The sequence below is a fragment of the Erythranthe guttata genome, chromosome 1 (assembly GCF_056151865.1).
Source record: "Erythranthe guttata isolate IM_541 chromosome 1, IM_541, whole genome shotgun sequence".
NCBI lineage: Eukaryota > Viridiplantae > Streptophyta > Magnoliopsida > Lamiales > Phrymaceae > Erythranthe > Erythranthe guttata.
Genome location: NC_142533.1, coordinates 6,610,989 through 6,628,500, shown reverse-complemented (window position 1 = coordinate 6,628,500; position 17,512 = coordinate 6,610,989). Strand labels below are relative to the sequence as shown.

Below are 17,512 nucleotides of genomic sequence, written 5' to 3'. Positions count from 1 at the left end.
GATAAATCCAATTGCATTTTATTTAGTAGATTATGTTATTAATAACCTATTTTACCCTTTTCTCAAATTTTTAACCTAATTAAATCCTCCTAATCCTCTTTTCTCCACAACCCACTCCCACATCCACACCCACACCCTCGCAGCCCCACCGGACGACCACACCCACATCCTCGCGGCCCCACCGGACGACCACACCCACACCCTCGCGGCCCCCCTCCGGACGACCACACCCTTTCATCGGAGACCACACCCTCATCGACCTCCTCATCCTCTGGTATGAGGATCTGTGCTCTTTTATATTTTATATTATATATTATATATACGAAATAGTTTTTTATGGCCCATACACACACTCATCATTATTGCAAAATCCCGTAACGTTATAATTTCTTGATGATGTTCTTTAATTTAATTTGACTATATGTATTTTCTGGTATGGTGGAAAATCAAAATTAGAAAAGTCTAATTTTGATTTTGTAAAATTGAAGATTAAAAATGAAATTAATGATTGGGCTTCTACTACGGCCAGGCATCTATTTGACTCATTTATTACCATTTTTTAATAATATAAAACCTAAATGTTTACTTAATTAATCACGGCTAGTATAAAACCTCAATTGCGACTAATAATGTTATTTACAGACTGAGGTCAATGGGAATAAATAATTAGGGTTTTGGTCTTGAAAGAGTTATTTTAAGGTCGTGTAAAAATTAAATTCGATAGTGAGTGACCACAAGTATATATAGACAAAAAAGTTGGAATATCTTCAACTGGTTACGGGGTGGTAAGTTGGTGGAATATTTTAGGAATGAGTACTGACAATTTCAGGTGCAGGTTCGCTACCCTAACGAGCTCGGATTAAGAGTGCAGACCCTGGAAATGAGGAATTTTGCTTTTTGGTGTAATAAAAGTTGGAATATCGAAACCGGTAAAGCATGATTGGAATATCTTGCTTTGGAATTAATTTTAGCATTTACTATCAAATTACATAATAAACGGGTACATAAAGTGGTTTTCATGTTTATATAGATGTTTTATACAGAGTGGTTTTCATGTTTATATAGCTGTTTATACGGAGTGGTTTTCATAATGTCAGGCTTTGTCTTTGATAAATTTATAGTGGTTTTCAACAATTTTATAGTGGTTATATAACTGTATATACAGAGTGGTTTTTATGTTGACATAGTTGTTATACATAGTGGTTTTCAAGTTTAAATAGTCGTTTTACAGAGTGGTTTTCATGTTATATAGTTGTTATACATAGTGGTTTTCATGTTTATATAACTGTTTATACAGAGTGGTTTTCATGTTTATATAGAGTGGTTTTTATTTAAAAAAATTGGAAAGGAAAAAAAACCATTTAAAAAAAATTGAAATTAAGAAAAAAGAAAAACCATGAAAAAACGAAAATAAAAATAAAACCATTTTTTTAAATTAAAATAAAAAACATGAAAAATATAAATAAGAAAAAAGTAAATGAAAATAAAAAACCGAAAATAAAAAAAAATAGTTACAATTTTTTTTAAATCGAAATAAAAAAAACCATTAAACAAAATAAAAAAGAGAAGGAAAAAAAAAACCGAATTGACGTGATGAGGGGAATAATTTTTTGAGAAGATTTGGGTGTAGATTATGGGTATAATTTTTTTAAAATTAAATAATTATACTAATTAATAGTTAGTGGGGACATATATGGTTTTTCAGGCCCATTGGATTTATCTCAAATATCATTTATAGAGAAAGGATTTATCAAGAATTAAAATCCCAATGAAGGGTGTTTGGCATATTGCCCCAAGTTTTATATATTACGAAAGGTTACCAAACATAGCCAACGAATTTGTTATTTATTAATCTCGAAACTTCAGTTTTGAGATTGTGATTTTAATGCAGATCATAAGAGTAAGCTAATAACAAATATTGGATGCTTCAGTCATATTTAAAGTCTTCCGTATGCATTTTGAGCATGGTTATCGAATCGGAAAATATCGCCGTATCGTTTTCCTCCGTGTATCGTATCGTATCGTATCGTACGAGATTTAACCAACTATTAAAAATAATAAAAAAATATATATCTACATAATAAAAATACTATAAAAATGTAAAATTTAATATTTTAAAGTCAAACCACTCAATCCTAATTTCTTAAAAAAAAAAATCTATCATAAAATAGGACAGGAGTCATAACTGCTCATAAAAATAACATCAATAAAGTTCAAATTTTGATCTCTAATTTGTAAAAAGCTAATCTATCACTCATAATCTTCAAGATCAATGTAACTTCAATTTTTTTCATCCACCAATTTCAAACGAGTGTCTTCATCCTCATGTTCATCATCTCTTCAACTTTATCAACTCCAACTTTGGCATTTTCTAATTTTCTCTTCTCAACATAAAACTTGCCGTGTAAATTTCTTGGATCTAATATATGTAAAAAAAAACATTAAATAATATTGAAATTCGTTTTCAGGCCCTGATAATGTGAATATTTCGTTTTCTTTTTTTTTTTTTTTTTTTTTTTTTTTTTTTGATTTTTTTTAAATTTTTTATACTTTTTTTAGTACTTTCTAATATTTTGACTAATATCGTAAATATCGTATCGTATCGTGATATGGCAATACGATACGATATCTCGCGATATTTAACGGTATTTATGCATAGCCGATACATATTATGAGTTGTATCGTTTTGATTGGGACCGTACCGTCTCGCGATATATATTGCGGTATCTCCCGAGTTTAACTACTATGATTTTGAGTGGGATGCCCATTTTTCCAAACTAGTATTTTGTAATAAAATATAGGGTGAATTACAGTTTGCACCCCTGTACTATCAAAAAGGTCGCATTCACCCCCTTATTATCAAAAACTACAAAAACTCCCTAATTTTAACAGTCCATGTTCAGAAACTTGACACCGTTAAAAATTACAATGAATTTACTTTTATATCCTCACATTTTAATAAAATTTATTCCATTTTTTTTCTTCTCCAAATTGTTGTTCATCTTCCCCTCTCTTCGTACACAAACCAAACCTATTGCCTACTGATGCGGTCAACAATAAGTTAACTCGAATCACCTCAAATTAAACCTGCAACGAATATTCAAGAATCGATACGGTCTTGTGATGATCCTTCAATTTGATGGATTAGGCGTTTCCTGCGTAAGAAAAATATACGTTAGGGTGCCGGAGCTTGGTTCCGACGAAAACCCTCCGATGCTTAAGTTAGTCCAGATTCCAAGAGAAGAATATCAGAGAAAATATCAGAAGAAAATATTCTAATGCCTATCGAATAAAAATTACCTTTTCTCAATAAACGTAAAGCATTTATATACGGAATCTTACTATGGGCCTGGAATGTGATCTTGGGCTTTTAATTGATAATTGGGCCCAAATATTATAGTTATAATTTTTGGTCCGTGTACATCACCTACATACCAGACTTTTTATTTCTCCCACCGCCACCACCCGACCATCCACAACCAAAATCTTGAAACCCGAGAAGAAGATGATCGGTTTTACCACCCCACCACCGATCCCCCTATCGAAACAATACACCATCACGCCATGGGTACGGCGGATGAAGACGCGTCGCCGCCGCCGCTAACTTCCGATTTCGTGGATAAAGACGCGGCACAACAACATGTTACAACAAAATATGTATATTGCGACATTTTGTTAGGGACACTTTCTTATAAACGTCTCAAATGTTATTTCTTGGGACACTTCATAAGTTTATCATATTTATTAAATATTTAGAGACACTTATAGCTCAAATATAGAGACACTTTGTTTTTCTCGGCCTCTAATTGTAACATATTAAAACACTCAACAAATTACTTAATTATAAAATTCTTATTAACTCAAATTTATTTTAGGGTGATGTGACGGTTCCTTTAATTTTTATTTTTTTGAAAGCATGGGCTAATCCGTATGAAAGTTCTCATGTAATGATTAGTATTCATTATTCAAGCCCTAACCCCTAATTTATAATTGTATTTACAGATTCAGAAATCCCTATTTTAGTATAAGTTAGGAAGTTATAAACAATTTAATTTCTAATTGCCCAGGACTTCTGCGCAAGTAGAAGGTGGCATTGGCAAAAGCCCTTTTGCTTCCCAGTCTTTGTATTTCCTAAACAACTAGGGTAATGATCACGGAAATTTGATATTAGGAGTTAAATAAGTTATAGTGATTTTGAAATATCTTTTACTGTTCTCGTATTACATTCTTGGTTAATGAATTTTAATTTATGAACTGCTTAGATGAATTTTCTGACAATTATTTTTATGATTAAAATAATGGATCTTTGATAGAACAATTGGCAAGGCTCTACCTAGAATGAGAATATGTACCGTATGCAACTTTCGAGCAACTTCTCTGTGACCCATTATTAGATCCTTTGAAATAAAATAGTCAATTTGTTAGTAAATAAGTATGTAGTGGTGCAATTTTGGTTTTTGTAGGATACATGGAGTTAGGGGGAGAGAAGTCTACTGGTTTCCCATTAAGTTGTTTCCTAGCAATCATATACAGGTATTAACTTTGAGCTTATTCATGGACCATTTTTCATCTTCACCAAATTTGGTAAAAACATGTAGATTATTTTCAGTATTTCTATGTTGGGGCTAGCATTCTGATTTCGTACCTTCAGAGTTTTCTTGAAATCTTATTTCTTTTTATTTTTGCAGGAGTAGCAATCTTGCATCAGCTCTATCATTATTATCATTACGTAAGTTAGTAGTTTAAGGATATAAGATATTAATTTTGATGCCTATGTCATGCTCTGCACAAATCTTGGTCGGATAAACTCGTTATCATCTTCTCTATGTTGTTTTCATATTTATGTATTTCTTTTTTTTTTTGGTTTTTTTGGCAGGAAGTTGCTAATTGGAGTGCATACTATTTCTATTGCATGTTACTTAACCTTTACAAGAGCAAACAGAATAGCAAGTTGATTTAGGCGTTGATATTTTCCTAAGAAGTCTTGCAGAAGCCGTGAAGGTTCGCTGCATTGCAGTTGCTTCCTTGTGGAGTTCCTATTACTTTTACTTGTTAGATGTGTTTTCTGTGTAGTGTGTTAAATATCTTCGAAGACTCTAGATCAAGTAATAACATTCGGATGATTAATCATGATTATGTATTCATGTAACTATTGTTTGATCTTTTATAATTTATTTATATGAAGTTGGTAATATAATAAACTTTTGTGTATAAATGTAGTCATAAAATCCTTGGATCTGAGATATGATGATGATCTGACTTCCTTTTCTGTTTTCAGGCATTATATCATAGTCGTCAGCCCATACATCGTCTAAGACAATTAGATACTTTTGAGTAGATAAAGCCTCCGAAAATTGATTCTCCAAATAATCCTTGTCGTCTAGTTTATCAGAAGGGATGACGACACCAAGTTCATCGAGAACACGCAGCATAATATCTTCCCGCCGAGTGTAGTATGGGCCGATGTGCAGAAATAAACGAGTTTCGAACTGTTTTACAACAAGTGGATCGTTGTAAAATTGTTTAACAAGAGTGGTCTTACCGATTCCGGTCATGCCCTGTTAAGTGTATATTTATACACTTAATTGTACCTTTTAATTGGAGCTTTTGGTGTGTTTTAATGATAATTGGTGCTTAAAATGGTTGTTATTTGTAATTTAGGTGCAAATTGAAGAATTGGCAACTTATGGGGTGAAAACTGCAAATTCGGAGAAAAAGTGGGGCGAAAGTGAAAAAATCAGATTTCTGGAGAATTAAGGACCGGACGGCCGTCCGGATTTTCAAGCCTATTCTCGCACGGCCGTCCGGATGGTCGAGTTGGCGCAGTGAAGGAATCTTAATTACACAAGGAAACCCGCCCTATTATATTTTTGCACCCTATTTAAAGGCCACAAGCACACAATTAGAGAGATCTTTTTTATCTTTTATCGTTTATCTTAGTTTTTATTCTTCATCTTTCTACACGCGATCAAGGAGCACAAGAACGAAGACGAAGACTTGACGAATCTTCATCCTAGTTTTCCTCTTTGATTTTTATTTATAGCTTTTATGATTTTTCATATTTTTATTATGCTTTTCGTAACGAACATGAGTAGCTAAGTTTTTTTTATTCTAGGATTTTGTTGGAACCCTATGTGGTAATTCAAACCTATTTTTCTACTTTTATGCAAGTTTAATTCTTCGATTATTTCTTCTATCTTGATCTTATTTAGCGCATGAACGTAGCTAATTTATGTTGCTATGTGTTATTGTTAGAATTGATTGACAGATCGTTTTAATAATTAGAACAGGGAAAGAAGAGCCTTCGAGTAGTTTTTCACCGAATGCGTGTGTTGATTGCATGTATTATCGTAGACATACAGATAATACCTTAGGTAGCCGTTTACGAGACTTGTTATTTAATGCTTTATTTGTACTAGGTTTGCATAGACATATAGTGAATCTTGTATGAATAATAGGTTTATAACGCAGCGACAGCTGGTTATGAATAATTTCGTGTCTTGGGTTAATAATCGGGAATCGTAACTTGCATGATAGGAGATTAATTGGGTGAAGAATTATCGCATAGGGGGAAGATAAAATCCTAGATCTGTTTTATATTGATATTTTCTCGTGATTAATTGCTTTCTTAATTATTTTAATTTAATTAGTTAATTAATTTGACAACCTTGCGTAGGCTGGATAAAAATCACAATTGTTAGGATTTGGTACTTAGGATTAAATAATTTGCGTATTCCCTGTGGGATCGACATCCGACTCTCACGAGTCTACTTTACTACTTGTTTGCGATACGTACACTTGCGTGTTGGTATTTAGCAACCCAACAAGTTTTTGGCGCCGTTGCCGGGGAATACGGCTAAATTATTTATATATCCTAATATTAAATTTGAGCAATTTTTCTTACTTCAGCCAATTTTTTTTTTTTTTTTTTATTTAATAATTTTTTTTTATTTTGTTTTAGGTACTTTTTATGCGAAGAGGACACGACACGAGCTTGCTACCTCTTGACCCCGAAATCGAGCGAACGTTTAGGCAAGCCAGGAGAAATCAACGGTTAACCCAAAACACTCCAGCAACGATGGAAGACGAGAATAATCGTGGGGGAGGTGACCAAGGGCGCCCACTGAATGCGGCAAGGGAAATCGTTATCGAGCAAGAGCAGCGCCAGCTGATTAATCCACCGCCTCGTCAACGAGCACTGCATGAGTACACCGTCCCGACACTCAATGGGTTCCAATCAAGCATCCAGCAGCCCCCCATTGAAGCCAACAATTTCGAGATTCGAGCGGGACTCCTCACAATGCTCCAAAACAATGGTCTATTCAGCGGATTGGCTCATGAAGATCCACATCTTCACTTGGTCAACTTTCTCGAAACGTGTGACTCGCACAAGATGAACGGAGTAACACCCGAAGCACTGCAACTCCGCCTGTTCAAGCACTCCCTACAAGGAGCAGCCCGAGAATGGTTGCAAACTCGTGCACCGCACTCCATATCGTCGTGGGCCCAGCTAGCTCAACTTTTCATGAACACATACAACTCCCCAACAAAAACTGAGAGAATCCGGCGAGAAATTCAAAACTTCATACAAGAAGCCGGTGAAGCATTATTCGAGACGTGGGAGCGGTTCAAACAGTTAGTAAGGAGGTGCCCGAATCACGGACTACAAGAGTGGCGCCAACTGCAAATATTTTACGATGGACTGCAAGACAACTCGAGGACAGTGCTCGACTCTGCAGCTGGAGGTATGTTCATGAGTTTGACCTACGACGAAGCATACGAGCTCTTGGAACGAATCGCTAGAAATAAATACATGCGAGCATCGGACCGGTCGAACAGCGGAGCAGTCAAGACGGGAGGAATTTTGGAGTTAGACGGAGTCACTGCAATCACGGCCCAATTGGAGAAGCTATCGAAGCAAGTAGCGGCTTTGCAGACTCAGCAAGTCCATGCAGTCCAAGCTCCCGATCACAGCGTAGACGAAACGGAGTCGCTAAATTATGTGCATGACCCCAACCGACAACAGAGGAACCCGTACTCCAACACGTATAATCCGGGATGGAAGGATCACCCTAATTTTGGGTGGGGAGGAAATCAGCAAGGACAAAGGCAAGCACCACCTCAAGGCCAACCGCCTAATTATTCACGACCAGCGCCCGGATTTCAAAATCCACCTCAAGCACCACCTCAAGGCGGAGATCTCGCAAATATCTTGGCGCAATTCATGACAACCACCCAAGCCTCCATCCGGAATTTGGAAACACAAATGGGTCAACTTGCAACCCAGCTAACCGCGAGGCCATTGGGAGCACTGCCGTCAAATACAGAAGATCCTCGGAAGAACAACGTCGAGCAGTGCAACGCTGTGAGTTTAAGGAATGGGAGACAATTGGAGGAAGCCCCACGAAAAGAGAAGCAAAACACGGTGATCGAGAAGCCGAGCGTGATTGGAGAAAAAGAAGCGACTCACGAAGAACCACTATCATCTCCAGTGAAATCACGAGCCCCTCCAATTCCATATCCTCAGAAGCTTATAAAGAAGAAGCTCGATGCCGATTATCAAAGATTTTTGGACAAGCTGAAGGAAATCCAAGTAAATATTCCGTTTATTGAAGCCCTTCAAAAGATGCCAAAGTGGGTGAAGTTCCTCAAGGATCTCGTGACGAAAAGGAAAAAATTGCAAGGGAACGAGATGATCCAACTCACGGAACAATGTAGTGCAATTCTTACACGGCCCCTTCCACAAAAACTCGGCGATCCAGGTAAGTTCACTATCCCTTGTACTATAGGAGGTAAAAATTTTAGATCGCTTATTGATTTGGGTGCTAGCATTAATCTTATGCCTTATTCCACTTACAAAAATCTTGGGTTAGGTGAGATTGAACCAACGGCTATAACTCTTCAATTAGCCGATAGGTCTTTAGTTTACCCAAAAGGTATTTTAGAGAATGTGCTAGTAAAAGTGAACAAATTTATCTTCCCTGTTGATTTCGTTATACTTGATATAGATGAAGATAGGGAGATACCTCTTATTTTAGGGAGACCGTTTTTAGCCACGTCGAAAACTCTAATTGATTGTGCTAGTGGTGATATTTCAATGACGGTGCATGATCAAACGGTCAAATTTAACGTTTTTAGCACTAATAAAAATCTACGTGATGATAATGATTGTTATGCTATTGATCTTGTGGATTTTACAAATCATGACGATTTTGACGTTTTGATCTTAGACCATGGGAAAGGATCTTTGAGTGCAGGAGATGGTGGCGGAAAAGATAGTCGGACGGAGCAAGTTTATTGTGCGAGCCCAATTTTAACTCCGCCGAGAGACAGTCAAAGAAGTTGGGGTGCTAACGGTGATGAACGTGCAAGGAGGATGTGGCCACCTAAAAAATCAAACGAGCGTCATCGGGGAGAGGAATTCAATTGCCAAGTGACTTCGGTCACGTTAGCTTGAACAAAGAAGCAAACAAAGTCCGGCTGAAGACTGTAAACTTAGCGCTTCTCGGGAGGCAACCCGAGCTTTCGTTGTTTTTATTTTATGTTATTTTAAATTTTTAGTTTTGCATTTATTTTATTTAAAAAAAAAAAAAAAAAAAAAAAGTTTCAGGGGCACTAATCAGAAGTTTTTATTTTACAGGGACCTAATTGCAAATACCCACACGGCCGTGCAAGAAAAAGGAGAAATCTCACACGGCCGTGTGAGATGTCGGGGAAGCTACTGCCCAAATTCACCAAATGGCACGGCCGTGCGGATTATAGGCCAAAATCTCGCACGGCCGTCCGAGAGTTGAAAGGGCTACTGCCCAAATCAGGCTTGTGGCACGGCCGTGCGGATTTTAGGCCAAAATCCCGCACGGCCGTCCGAGGGGAAAAACCGGGCGTTTTAAATAGGGGTGTTCCAAACCCCAATTTTCACAATTCCAATCCCCACTTCTCTCCTAATTCGAACCCTAACCCCCTCTTTTCAAAATTTTCGATTTTCTTGAACAATTTCACCGAAAAATTCACCAACTACACATATATTGTTACTTATCTTGGTGGTTTGTTGTTTATTTGCACAGGGAGGATTCAAGAAAGGTGCAATTTTCTCCACAAACCCACTCCACCAAGAACGCCCACAAGGTGTTCGACGAATTGCCCAAGTCAAGTTTGGGGGGAATTTTGCACATCAATTCACGTATAATCCCGACGATGGTCCCGACATTTAAAATAGGTGTTTTCTATCCTTAAACTCCGGGCGAATCACATTGAGGGCAATGTGAATTTTAAGTTTGGGGGTGGTTAACTACTTGTTTTCGTTTATGTGCGTGTTATGTGCGTTTTAATTTTTTTTTTATTTTGCATGCTTTCGTTTTTATGATTAAAAAAAAAAATAATAATAATAATAATAAAAAAAAAAAAATAAAAAAAAAATAATAATTTGTTCGATGCATCGATGAACTATGATGATGGGAGATGGTCAATGTTTGATGATGAAATTGCTTGTTTTATGTTGATAAGGAGTAGATATTTGTTTAGCTTTCGATTCAACGGAACGTAGAAGTGAATTATTGCTAGGAATCATACCTTGTGCATTGCTTTGGTTGAATGTTTTGCATTTTAAATTTGGAATTTATTTGTGCTCAATCATGCTTTGTTCGGTTTTAAATCTCACCTTAGGACATTTATGAAACGAAGTGTTGGGTAGTAAGTGATTTGGGATATGATTTGGGCATTCTTTGAACCGTTTGAGCCTTTCAAGCCTACCTTTAAATTTTTATCCTTAGAACCTTGATTTGAGCCTCGGAGAAAAAAGGTGTTCTTTCTTTTAGCCAATATGTATAAGGTGGAAAAGTGGATATTTTTGAATAATTATCCCTTGGAGTTCGGTCGAAATGTTTTATTAGATCTTTCTTCTATTTCTTCTAAAAAAAAAAAAAAAAAAAGAAAAAGAAAAAGAAGAAGAAGAATAGATTAGAAGGGAGAAATAAGGACTAGTGGTTGAATTGTGTTGAAAACTCGATCCATTGCCTCAAGGCAAAAGTGTTGACGTGTGAATTTTGGAGAGTCGAGTTTATTAAAGTCCCTAGAGGTGAATTCATTGTTTCAAACGCCTATCTTTCAAATTTTGGTTGACGTGTGAATTTTGGAGAGTCGAGTTTATTAAAGTCCCTAGAGGTGAATTCATTGTTTCAAACGCCTATCTTTCAAATTTTGGCGTAATCACCTCAATTCAAGAAAATTAGCCACACATTCCCATATTACCTACCTCGGACCAAAGAGCCTAACAATTGAAAGCCACAAAGTCCCAATGATCCCAAAAGCTTATTGTTCAATATTAGTTGAGTAAAATAATTTGGTGAGTATTTGGAGTCAAATATATGCATGTAAGTATAAATTCTCTCTATTTTTAACTTGCAAATATTGGATACTTGAAGCAATTGTATGATTTGTGGTTTTTGGTAATAGTGAGTGACTAAGTGCCGTTGAATGTTAAGCTTGCGAATACCTAGGAATTATCATCATAATTGCAAGTTCTGAAAACGCGAAGTTGACCAATCGATCTATGTAATGAGATGTATAGTCGTGTTTTGTGTTCTTAATTTGATTTTACTTGAGGACAAACAAAAGTTCAAGTTTGGGGGTGTGTTAAGTGTATATTTATACACTTAATTGTACCTTTTAATTGGAGCTTTTGGTGTGTTTTAATGATAATTGGTGCTTAAAATGGTTGTTATTTGTAATTTAGGTGCAAATTGAAGAATTGGCAACTTATGGGGTGAAAACTGCAAATTCGGAGAAAAAGTGGGGCGAAAGTGAAAAAATCAGATTTCTGGAGAATTAAGGACCGGACGGCCGTCCGGATTTTCAAGCCTATTCTCGCACGGCCGTCCGGATGGTCGAGTTGGCGCAGTGAAGGAATCTTAATTACACAAGGAAACCCGCCCTATTATATTTTTGCACCCTATTTAAAGGCCACAAGCACACAATTAGAGAGATCTTTTTTATCTTTTATCGTTTATCTTAGTTTTTATTCTTCATCTTTCTACACGCGATCAAGGAGCACAAGAACGAAGACGAAGACTTGACGAATCTTCATCCTAGTTTTCCTCTTTGATTTTTATTTATAGCTTTTATGATTTTTCATATTTTTATTATGCTTTTCGTAACGAACATGAGTAGCTAAGTTTTTTTTATTCTAGGATTTTGTTGGAACCCTATGTGGTAATTCAAACCTATTTTTCTACTTTTATGCAAGTTTAATTCTTCGATTATTTCTTCTATCTTGATCTTATTTAGCGCATGAACGTAGCTAATTTATGTTGCTATGTGTTATTGTTAGAATTGATTGACAGATCGTTTTAATAATTAGAACAGGGAAAGAAGAGCCTTCGAGTAGTTTTTCACCGAATGCGTGTGTTGATTGCATGTATTATCGTAGACATACAGATAATACCTTAGGTAGCCGTTTACGAGACTTGTTATTTAATGCTTTATTTGTACTAGGTTTGCATAGACATATAGTGAATCTTGTATGAATAATAGGTTTACAACGCAGCGACAGCTGGTTATGAATAATTTCGTGTCTTGGGTTAATAATCGGGAATCGTAACTTGCATGATAGGAGATTAATTGGGTGAAGAATTATCGCATAGGGGGAAGATAAAATCCTAGATCTGTTTTATATTGATATTTTCTCGTGATTAATTGCTTTCTTAATTATTTTAATTTAATTAGTTAATTAATTTGACAACCTTGCGTAGGCTGGATAAAAATCACAATTGTTAGGATTTGGTACTTAGGATTAAATAATTTGCGTATTCCCTGTGGGATCGACATCCGACTCTCACGAGTCTACTTTACTACTTGTTTGCGATACGTACACTTGCGTGTTGGTATTTAGCAACCCAACATGCCCACAACTGATTTAACTAAGACATGAGAATTGGGATCGAAAATCCATTTTTTTAGTGCTGTAATTTGGTCATCCAATCCCACGAGAAGATTCTGCTGTTGATTGTCGGTATTATAATATGAAGAAGCAAAATTAGAATACCTGATGCTGCAGATTTGGTCGATTGCTGTGTGAAACGAAGTAATTTCTTCTTGGACTATTCCGAGTTGTTGGGAGAGAGACAAAGTGAAACCATTCTTCTTGGACTTTTTTAATAATTATAAATTATAATAATGAACCTAATTTTTTTTATACATATTTTAGAATCTTTGTTCTAGTCGAGTTACGAGTTGAACTTGATCTTGAAATGAGCTTTCATACGTTAACCATATTCACTAACAACTTACAGGGAGATAGATTTCACATTCAACAATCATTTGATAGAATCGAATCCATTAAACTTTTTTTTTTATTTCCAGCCATTGCAAAAGTAAAAACTAAATAAAATTAAATAGCTTTTACTTTACAAGAATGGACTCACGAGCATATTACAAAAATATCCAAAAACATAAGTTTCAATGATCACCAAAAAAAAAGATTACAAAAACTGGAAAATATCAAATCATAAACAGTTTTACGAAATCTTTGAAATTTTGCCAACACTTGCCGAATAGGAATCTTCATCTTCATTTGAATAGCTGAGTCATTTCAATCGCCGAGCAACACACGATTAGCCATTCGGAATTTATTATAATCCTGTACACACAGATAAATAAAAATCAATCAAAACCTCTCTTCAACGTTTTCAAAGACCAAGCTTACCAAAAATTCACTGATGAAAAAGCAAAATTCACCGTGCAACTAAGTTGAAAATCAACATAGAATTGATCTGGTAGATATATAATGGTTAATGAACTGAAAAATGATTATAGGATGAAATATACAATATTAACTAAAACGCCACTGATTTGTTGGTATCATTCTTTAGAGTATACATCTTCGTTATTTCGAGTGTCAAAGGCTCAATGGTTCGAAACACTTTGAAGAGACTGCAGGTCAGTGAAATAGAATGCAATAGTTTTCGCTAGTTTTCTAAACTAAGAAAATTTATTATATAGGCCAATACTCTTTTTTATAATAGAGTATTTCCGTGTGGACAAAAAGAGAGAAATATTGCTATAGTCAAAATTGTTAGGATATGATCATCTAAATATTAGATTCTTCAAATGTACCATTCAATTGACCCTAAAAAATTTCACATAGATTTGACGACCATTAATTACCTTTACATATCCGTACTTGAAGAACGTATTTTAACTTCTGCACCCAAAAAGGATCGACACTCGCGCATTTTCTTCATAAAGGATGGGCTGCAATCATCTACCTCTAGTAGTTTGGTGTACTCGAATTGATTCGAGATGCTTTCCAATTTATAGCAATGCCTAACAATCACCCACCTTAAGGATTGAATGTCAAATTCCAAGTTCTCTATATCCAAGTCTTCCAGCAACAAGAACTCCGGACTGGAGAACTGTCGGTGCTGGTTTTCCACAGAGGGCCGCAAAAGGCATACTATCGCAGTTTGAGCACTCTAAGCTCCGGTAATGATGCAATCACTTCCATATTCTCCCAAGGCAATCCACATCCACTCAGGCTTATCTTCATAATGTTCCTTGGAAAGTTCGGAACTGAACAAATAATTTGAGATCTCAGATTAGGATTTACAACAACGCATTTGAATGACTCAAATTCCTCATAGACAGAGGCTAAATGGCCGAAAAAACTAAACGTTTCGGTTGAGTCGTGTGCTGACTCAATTTGAACGGATATTCTCGTTAGCTTTGGGATTCTTGAAAGCACTTCTACGGTACAACTGTGAACACTCACACCTGAAACTGTTATAAGATTCTCAAGATGAGAATCATCCGGAGGAGGTGGGAGGTCGAAGCCCTTGCAATAAAGTTGCCTCAGTTTATGCATGTTCTAGATATCTATAGGCAGATAAACTGGACCATTATTCGGCAATTTGATATCATGATGCCAAGTGAAAATCAATACCTCGAGATTCCAAAGTGTGGATATGGAGTTGAGAAACTCTCTATCACACGTGATGGAAAGATACGTCAAGTGAACTAATGCAAGTAGTTGATGTGGGAACTCGTAGAAGCGGATCGCAAGTGCATCTAGTACCTTGAGAAATCTAAAACACAAGGGCAACAATACTGGATATTGTTGTTTTGGACCGAAACACAGAAGGGATCGTGCATTCGGAACAGACTCCATCCATTCATGAACTTGTGTTAAAGCAAGAATAACATTATTGTGGACGCACAAACGCTGCTGCATTATGATGTTCTCCGGAGTACAATCGGTGTATTTTTTCAGGATATGGAAAAAATTTTCACTTTTAGCTTCACTAACACATAGACTTCGAAAGGTGAAATGCAATCTACAGTTCTTAGATCTAAACGAATTGACAGAAGTGTGTTTTTCTCTCAAAACAACACTTTGCTGAATAAGTTGATCTAAGTAGTTTCCGGCAGTTTCTTCAATCACCAGGTATGTATCCAGAAAGCCCTCAGAGACCCATAATTTGATGAGCTTTGATCGAGAAATCCCATAATGTTTTGGGAACACACCCATATACAGAAAAAATAGCTTTAGATACCGATGCAACATCATGTAACTAAAAAATAGTGCCTTTGAGAGTGGCGTATCGTCATATCTTGTGATGACGAGTGGATCATCTTTTTCTGATAATGTCTTCCATTCTTGTAAAGATTTTTCACGCTGATTTTCTCCAACCTGTATAATTGCTGCAGGGAGTCCTTCACAGTTCTTGGCAATCTTCTTCCCAATCTTCTCAAGTTCTCGACTGCACTTCTCCTCTCTATTAAAAAATGTGGTTTGATGAAGTAGTTTCCAACTGTCGTCGTCGTTGAGAAATGGTAATATAATAAACTTGTTTGTATAAATGTAGGCAAATAAACTTTGGATTTGAGATATGATGATGATGATGCGACTTCCTTTTCTGCTTTCAGGCATTAGATCAGTGTCGTCAGCCCATACATCGTCTAAGACAATTAGATACTTTTGAGTAGATAAAGCCTCCGAAAATTGATCCTCCAAATAATCCTTGTCGTCTAGTTTATCAGAAGGGATGACGACGCCAAGTTCATCGAGAACACGCAGGATAATATCTTCCAATCGAGTGTAGTCTGGGCCAATGTGCAGAAATAAACGAGTTTCGAACTCTTGTATAACAAGTGGATCGTTGTAAACTTGTTTGACGAGAGTAGTCTTGCCGATTCCGGTCATGCCCATAACTGATTTAACTAAGTAATGGGAATTGGGATCTAAAATCAATTGTTTAAGTGCTGTAATTTGGTGATCCAATCCCACGAGAAGATTCTGTTGTTGATTGTGAATATTATAATATGAAGAAGCAAAATTAGAATACCTGTTGCTGCTGCAGATGTTGTCGGTTGCTGTGTGAAACGAAGTAATTTCTTCTTTGAGTATTTGCAGTTGATTATCCGACAAGTGAGAGTCGATAAGATGTTGGAATATTTGAAGAGCATCTATGACTCGTCTTTCGTAAGCTGCCGCATCAACTATCTTGCTGCTGGGAATCTCCCCCATTTTATCGAGAACTGAATCCATTTCATCAAGGATACACAACTTCTCTGATTGGGAAAGAAAATCATCGGATTGAGAGAGAAAGTAGTTATAATTGTTGAATGACCATCTCAACCAAAAGCTTAAGCTGTTAGTGAAATGTATCATTTAATATTAATATCTCCAATACGCCCCCTCAAGTGGAGGCGAATTACATTTGAGGCCTTGCACTTGAAATATTTTTAAATGTGTGGCTGTGGGATTCGAACTATAATAAGGATCAATTAGTTGATAAGATTTGCACAAAAAATAGTGGGAGTAGTTTGGAGTTCATGTGGGTTGTGTTTTCTTGGAATTTCTGTGGATTGATTGTGTTGGGGGGAAATCTACCGACATTTTTACATTTTGAGGAAAATCTTGTGGCTGATGACCACTAATAATAATAATAATAATAATAATAATAATAATAATAATAATAATAATAATAATAATAATAATAATAATAATAATAATAATTATTATTATTATTATTATTATTATTATTATTATTATTATTATTATTATTATTATTATTATTATTATTATTATTATTATTATTATTATTATTATTATTATTATTATTATTATTATTATTATTATTATTATTATAACGGAAAAGTACAATTTGCACGTGAACTATAGGGCTTGTCACAAAATAGTTCCTGCCATTTATGGTCAACGTTTAAAATACACACACCGTCAGTTTTCTTATGCTTTTAACCTTTTTGCCCTTAAAAACCTATCACGGTCAACCAACACCACCTTTTCTTTGTCTTTTTCTCTTGTTCAGTCTTCTTCATCGTGAGATGGAGTAGCAATTTCAAATATAGTTTTCTAATTTCTTTGGCATAACGTAAAGTCGTAAATTAACAAAAAAAAATCAGGAAACCCAACATATTTTATATCCTATTTTATAAATTTACTTTATGTTTTAGCAAATTAACTAAAAATTAAAGAACACCCACAAATTAGGGATTT

At 35.6% G+C, this 17,512-nt stretch overlaps 1 protein-coding gene and 2 long non-coding RNA genes across 3 annotated transcripts; 2 read left to right on the top strand and 1 right to left on the bottom strand.

Moving 5' to 3' along the window:
* The first annotated feature begins 226 nt into the window (after nt 1-226).
* Nucleotides 227-1,217, top strand: LOC148772724 (uncharacterized). Its single transcript, XR_016032651.1, has 2 exons — nt 227-274; nt 836-1,217. It is a non-coding gene; the product is annotated as an uncharacterized LOC148772724 (long non-coding RNA).
* Nucleotides 1,218-4,158: 2,941 nt separating this feature from the next.
* Nucleotides 4,159-5,184, top strand: LOC148772723 (uncharacterized). Its single transcript, XR_016031603.1, has 4 exons — nt 4,159-4,353; nt 4,464-4,533; nt 4,689-4,729; nt 4,877-5,184. It is a non-coding gene; the product is annotated as an uncharacterized LOC148772723 (long non-coding RNA).
* An 8,129-nt stretch (nt 5,185-13,313) lies between these two features.
* LOC148772722 (putative disease resistance RPP13-like protein 3) lies at nt 13,314-16,590 on the bottom strand. The gene is made up of 2 exons (XM_088819015.1): nt 14,161-16,590; nt 13,314-13,633 (listed from the first exon to the last, which is right to left on the bottom strand). Exon 1 carries the CDS (start codon nt 16,538-16,540, stop codon nt 14,861-14,863), a length of 1,680 nt encoding a protein of 559 aa, XP_088675141.1. The 5' UTR covers nt 16,541-16,590; the 3' UTR covers nt 13,314-13,633; nt 14,161-14,860.
* Between the last annotated feature and the right edge of the window lie 922 nt (nt 16,591-17,512).